This window comes from Etheostoma cragini, chromosome 20 (genome assembly GCF_013103735.1).
Source record: "Etheostoma cragini isolate CJK2018 chromosome 20, CSU_Ecrag_1.0, whole genome shotgun sequence".
In the NCBI taxonomy this organism is placed as follows: domain Eukaryota; kingdom Metazoa; phylum Chordata; class Actinopteri; order Perciformes; family Percidae; genus Etheostoma; species Etheostoma cragini.
The window spans coordinates 21,215,461-21,222,241 of record NC_048426.1 but is presented as its reverse complement, the minus strand read 5'-3'; the positions used below and the strand labels follow the sequence as shown (position 1 = coordinate 21,222,241).

General features: G+C 39.4%; 1 protein-coding gene across 1 annotated transcript in view; it reads left to right on the top strand.

Moving 5' to 3' along the window:
• The first annotated feature begins 5,900 nt into the window (after positions 1-5,900).
• Positions 5,901-6,781, top strand: part of si:dkey-16j16.4 — a 16,306-nt gene continuing 15,425 nt past the window's right edge. The window contains exon 1 of the mRNA XM_034857456.1: positions 5,901-6,484. Coding sequence (XP_034713347.1) covers positions 6,416-6,484 — 69 coding nt within the window. The 5' untranslated portion in view covers positions 5,901-6,415. The remainder of the gene's footprint in view (positions 6,485-6,781) is intronic.

Below are 6,781 nucleotides of genomic sequence, written 5' to 3'. Positions count from 1 at the left end.
TATATATATATATATATATATATATATATATATATATATATATATATATATATTTTGGGTTGTTGATGTTGTTAAATTCTGAATGTTTGTGTTTCATCTAGTGGTTTTAATTTTTAGTTTTGTCTTGTAACACAATTGATTGTTTGAGATAAATAAGTGAAATGAAAGGAAAACCCTTTATATATTAAAGGGTACCCTTACCTAAATTAAGAAATCCAATTTGTTTTTTCAGTGGACAGGGAAAGTTCAGTTACTGTAATATTATACTTGTTAAATGTTTTACATTTATACCTGGATGAGTTTTATTCTAATGTGGTGTTCTCAGTTCTGAAAAAGAACCCTCATACTCACAAAATTCCCCTGGGTGTTCTCATCTTTCCCAATTGACTGTACTAAGAGCAGTTACACACTTAATGACATCCCAAATATGAGTTTTAGCACTCTAGGTGTTGGATTCGGGAGAGAGATGTTCATGTTAACTGATATTTAATTAGACCATAGGAATAACACGGATGAATTCTGTAAATGGGTGTGTTTACTCTTCAAAGAATACAGTCATGTTGACATCCGCTAGTATTGTTGCACATGCAATGAACAATTCAGCACAATTATTGAACATTTATCATCATGCTATAAGAAATGCAGTCAGTTTTGTTGGATAAGATAGGAAACAGACTGGTTTACATGTGGTTTGCATCAACTGTAGTTAAAAACATCCAAATTGATGAAAGGTGCTCATTTGAAATGGGAATATACAGTACATCCGCAGTGCAGAGATTGCAATTTTAAACCATTAATCCTTCATTCAGCTGGGGAATTTTTTTTATCTTGTGTCTAAATGTGACCGTCATTCTTCCTGGAAGGGTGTGTTGCCACGGGCCAAGTGCACTGTTGTGTAAACAATACCTGTGAAGCAAAGGGAGAGAGAACCAAAGAGTGAGACAAGCATTGAGTAAGTAAGCCTATGCTTTGTGTTTTTATAAAAACAGAGAAGAGAAAATAGCAGCCTGGGAGACTAAAAGTAACCTTTCCACCACAGATGGCCCCCACGCTTTCCGCCAGTGGGTCAGTGGGTGAGGGAAGAGTGGAGGGAAGTGGAGGCGAGAAGAGAGGCTATGGCCGTACGCCGCCATCCAGGGGAGAGTGTGGGCGATGCGGGCAGCAGGAAAGAGAAAGACAAGGACTTCCAAGGCCAAGTGGGCTGAGGTTTGCAGAATACACTGCTAAAAAAAGACGTGATGACGCTCAGAGGTCAGCCGGCTGATTTGTCATCAGCTATTTCAGCATTGTTAAACAACTGACGAGGGCGAGGGAAAAATGTTGACATCACTGGTGGATGCTCAAAATGCTTCTTGCCCCCGCATTCTTCCGATTGTGCAATCATCAAGGCAGAGAAATCAAACACTGGTTTTCTGGACTTAGGATTGTGCCATATTTGGTAACCAGCACAAGATCTGGTCTAGGAGACTGAATACTTGTGTCATAGCATCACCTTTAGGTGGCCTCTGGTCCTGCTTCTGGTCAGAGTGTGTCACCCAAGTCCTCCACTCCTCTCCTCTCCTCTCCTCTCCTCTCCTCTCCTCTCCTCTCCTCTCCTCTCCTCTCCTCTCCTCTCCTCTCCTCTCGTCTCCTCTCCTAAGTGAATGCAAACCTGTAATCTCTGAATCATGGTACAGTATCCATTCAAACCTTATACTATTGATAAACCTCTATTACCAGTATTGTAGTACATAAGGTTGGGTCTAAAGACCCCTTTTTGAAGGTTTTGTCGGATTGGACCACATTTTTACTCGGTTTTGTCTCGGTTTGGAGGAAGAGGACTCAAGATTTTATTCAACACTGTTCAAGAGTATCTGATTTATGTGTTAACAGCATTACTGTGATTGGATGTAAAACTTCAACTGCTTCAAATGCAACCAATGACTTGTTGACTTGTTTATAGTTGAAATGGGTTACTGTGGACCCCGTCCCCCGTTAACACGCACTCCCAAAGGGAATGAGGGTGACAGGAGACAAAGCTCTGGCTGTCTGGGAGATGTCAGCCAAATCATTGGTAACAATGAACTACCTTTTATTTATTATATTTTTTAAAGAGTTTATTTGAAAAACAACATTTAAAAGAAAACACACAGCAGTGGGTTAATCCTGCAATGTAACACTAGCCTACACAGCTGGTGTCAGCTACATTTTTTATTTGCACTAATGCTACGTTTACACGTGGCCGGCTGGTTTCACACACAGACATTTCAACCTCTCCTTTCTCAAACATAACATTGTACACAGTTGTCAGTTTTCAGAAAGGTGTTTGTTTACCTGCAGTGTAACGAGAAGTTCAAGCCCACGTTAGCCAATCGGAATCCCAAAAATAGCAAGAACAGCAATGAATCACCTCCTCTCTCTTCTCTTCCTAACTTCCTCGGCTGCCTAAACCCCTGTTTGTCTCAATTTACATTAGAGCCTGGCCAATAAAGTTATTTAAAAATCCTATATTCCGAAATGCCGGCCGATATACTGCATATTAGAAAAAATAATCCAGAGACGCGTCACAAAACATAACCAGATTTCTGGTTTCAACGCCAACCATCATAGTTCACAGTCAACCATACTCATGGTTGACTGTTTTAAAAAAAATACTGTATTCATTTATTAGAATTGTTTTTTTTAATTGGCAATTATAAATGACGATACAGACAGATCAGGAAATGCCTAATATCGGACGATAATATCGGCCATACATCGGTTTGGCCCTAGTTCATATGCAAGTTTTCCAAAATCTCCAAAAAATCTGGCCTGAGTTTTTAGAAAGGATCCTTTTCAAAGGCAAATTCTCCGTTTGCATGTAAACAAAGGGCACCAACGAAGGGAAATGTCTCAGTTTTTCTAAATAACCATGTGCGTGTAAAGGGGTTTTTAGTAAGGACGCTCAAAGAACGATAAGGTAAGTGCAAGTGATGCTAGCCAGCAAAAGTTATCCATCCGGCTCTGTTTCAAAACTCTTCAGGAATTTCCCCAAGGTATTTAGGGAATACTAGCTACAAATTTTTGTTAATTACGAATATACTGTGTGTTCCAGTTGAGTGGTCTGGTCTTGGTCCAACTCAGTCTCGCCCTGCCTTGGTCTTGGTGTTGACTCAGTCTTGATACTCTCTGGTCACAGAAATGACTTGGTCTCAGTTTAGGTGGTCTGGACTACAACACTGTATCTTACATACAGTGGAATTGCTAAAACAGCAATGTACGGTAAATGACTCAACCTCGATTGAGAAAGAGAGAAACATTTCTGACTTGTGTCCTTTCATAGGAAATGATTGCAACACTCTGTGATGCAATGTTAGGATTTAACAAACGGTGTACTTTTGTCTTAAGTGTTACAGAACAATTTAGAAACACCTCTCCCACCCCTACTCTCTACCAACATGTCTTACTGACACGTAGAACCTGCTCAACCTAAACTCCCCGTGATCTGTGCAGTATCAGCGAGCCGCCAGCAGAGAGCAAACCAGACTGCTGCTTACACTGTGGACACCTTTGCTGTTGGTGGCACTGGCAACGTGACTGTCACAACATGATGCAATTTCCAGTGAATTATCTACAGATAATCACTGTATAAAAACAAACTAGTTACATGTACGATCAGTCAGCCACTCAACACATTCTAACTCCCCCCCACCATGTTGCATATTTCGAAATACATGTGTTCATTCAAATGAATAAAATGAATGACAGCAAAATGAGGGGCTGCTTGTTCACGAGGAGGAACACGCCAAATCTGGGGCTCCCAAGAGGGGAGGCCAAGCAGTTTTGTTTTAATCTGGCCCTGACATGAACGGGCCACGTGGTTTAATTAAATTCCAAAGATATTCACTGATCTGAGAGACATTTAAAATAGTTAACGTTTTGTGTGAGAGTGAGATTTAAAGAACACAAAAAGCTTAAAAGGTTTGTCTCAATGCCGTTTATGTGGGGCATAGTTTACTTTTTATTTTTAATCATGGAGTATTTTCAAAAGAATAAACAATATTACATTGTTTACTTCTGGATGACCATCACCCAAAGTCCAGAGGTAATATTAGTAACAGTAACTTCAAGTACACCATCCACCTCCGCCATACCCACACAATGCTGTTTGAAGGATTTCTGACTTAATCTATGTTTTCTTTGACTTGATCCATTTTTTCCTTTCCTCCAGAAGAACATAAATGCTGCCCTCTTGTGGCCAATAAGTCAACACAAGGACCCAAAAGATGAGTCAAGCAGCCTGTCAGTCTCTTAAATAATTTAACAAGGACTACATGTGATCATGACTACAATGTACTTTTTTCTTTTGTCATGATTTTGTACAGTTTATATTTATTAGAAACACTTACACTTGTTACACAGGCCTTGGGTACTGCTGCTATATTCAGCGGAAAATTGGATTTGCATTGAGCTTGTCCTGGAGCCAAGCCACAGGTTCCTTGGAAAGCTAACCAGGTCATTGGCCAGAGGTGCTAAGTGAGAAAGCCTCTCACATAAACAAGGGAGCCAGAAGCTTTTAAAGTCATAGCATTCTGTCGGTGTGTTTAACAGCAGCAGGGAGATGAGCATTGGAAAAACAAGCTAAACCCCCCCAAAATTACTATAATGAATATAACAGATTCATTTAACATTTACAACTGCAGGTTTTGGAGTAGACACGATTCTTGCCGGGTTAGGGTTAGCATGGTAGCATGAGCAGTGATAGCCATGGTTGAACAGACAACGGAAAAAAAGACACCTGCAGTAACTCAAAATGCCATCAACAGAAAACCAAGGTACTGTAAAAACATTACATAAATGAGGGTCATAATTTGTGTTATTTATTGAATGACTTATTTTTTTTACGCTCATTTTTACAATTTTCATCAAAAGAACAAGTTCCAGTTACTGTATGTGCCAAACACGCACCCTGGAAATCCAGAGTACATAGAGTGGTTGCAAAGAATGACATCATTGAAACTGGATGCTCCACTTACACCAATTATACCTGACATGCTCTCCTTCACATCTCACTCTGTCTCTCTGGTTTCACAAGAGGGTCTGCTTGTTGGCAGCCACTGGAATGGCCAGAACACCAAACGTTATGTCACATGTCCCGCAATTTACACACACGATAACATATTTCCTCAATGATCCCCCAAAATGTCTTTTGTTTTATTGATTAAAAAAAGAATGAATCCTTGGGTGATGACAGTCATCTTTATATTTAGTCTTTGGAATAATGTAGCAAAGATAATTGTGAAAATCTACACAATTTTATTTTAAATGAAACGGCAAGATCTGTACAGTAATTTGGAATTAAATGTTTTATGTTCACTTTATATCACTTGCCCATAATGAAGTGGTGGAAAGTAACCGAGAGCAACTATAAGGTAATTGTACTTTACTTGAATTTGCAAACTGATAGTGGGATGTCCTTTGGCTCCACAGTTGATTTGACAGCTACAGGATTTTATATACAAAACTTGTAATAACCTTATAAAATGGGATGCATTGATTAAACGCACTATTAGTGGCACAATATTTAATAAAACGTTTGCTCCACCTCAAACAAATCCAAAAAGTAAAACTCAACTTACACACATTTAGGCTACCATTTTGATACTTTAAGTGGGCCTACATTTATTACACATTTACTATTGATAATAATTGATCAAAAGCAGTGGCTGGTTCATCAAAGTACACCTATTTGTCTGCAGAAGACTGACCTATAGGCTAATTATTGCATTTAATTTATTATTCTGAAATAAGGGTGAAAATAAACAGACGACAATGTGGCTTTAACGCTCAGCCCTCCTCCTCAAGCGAAATTATGACATCACTCAACAGTACAGCCAATCAGAGGGCAATACGCTCAAGCTGGAGGAGCACTCAGCGTTCGTGCAGCTGGTGTGCATTTGGTTGTGTGTATGTGTGTGAGTGAGTGTGCGTGTGTGCGTGTCTGAATGCCAACAAGTTGATATTATTTTTAATTTCCCAAACATCTTTGAATTAAGCTCCGGAAGTTAGCCGGGGCTACGGTGAGTGAGGCACCTTTCAAAACCGCCTGAGGAAAAGAAATTTACTTTCCACAACAACGGAGACACTAATGAACCTGAAAATAACAAGTTTGCTACGTACAGCCTGTGAAAACAAGCCACATTTAACGTTACGCAGTTTAACGAATTTCGGTGGTTATTTTTTTCGACACGAGCTAACTTGAAGCTAGTGTGCACTGCAACTGTTCACGCTGTTGTTTTTTGTGGTTGGCAGTTTCCAGTGAAGTTGTAGTCCCGTGTGCCTTCTTTTAAATATGTACAGTCGCTCATGTTTGAGTTAATGAAGTTGTAGTAACCGTCACAGTAACAGTAATACAGCGTAATAGCACGGAATAAGCCATAAGCTACTGAGAAAAAAAATGCTAAAGACGCTGACGAAGAAGCTAAGAAGACATTCACTCAATGAGATACATCCATTCCAACTGAAGGTAAGTTGACAGAGCGACGTAATACTATGGAAATACTGTTAATGTAACTTTTTTAATGCCATTTTCTTTTTTAATTCACATACTCTAGTTGTCAATAGCCTCCATACTACAGCACAGTAACTTCACAGCTTAAATGAAAGCAATAAGCTTGTTTTTGAAAAACGTGGCTTAACTTTTGTCTTGAGACGTGTTCATTTAGACATATTGAGCTCAGCCTGCAACCTTGCTTGAACGGGGTAGTTGTGCTCTTTCCCTTTCTCTTTTACACACACACACACACACACACACACACACACA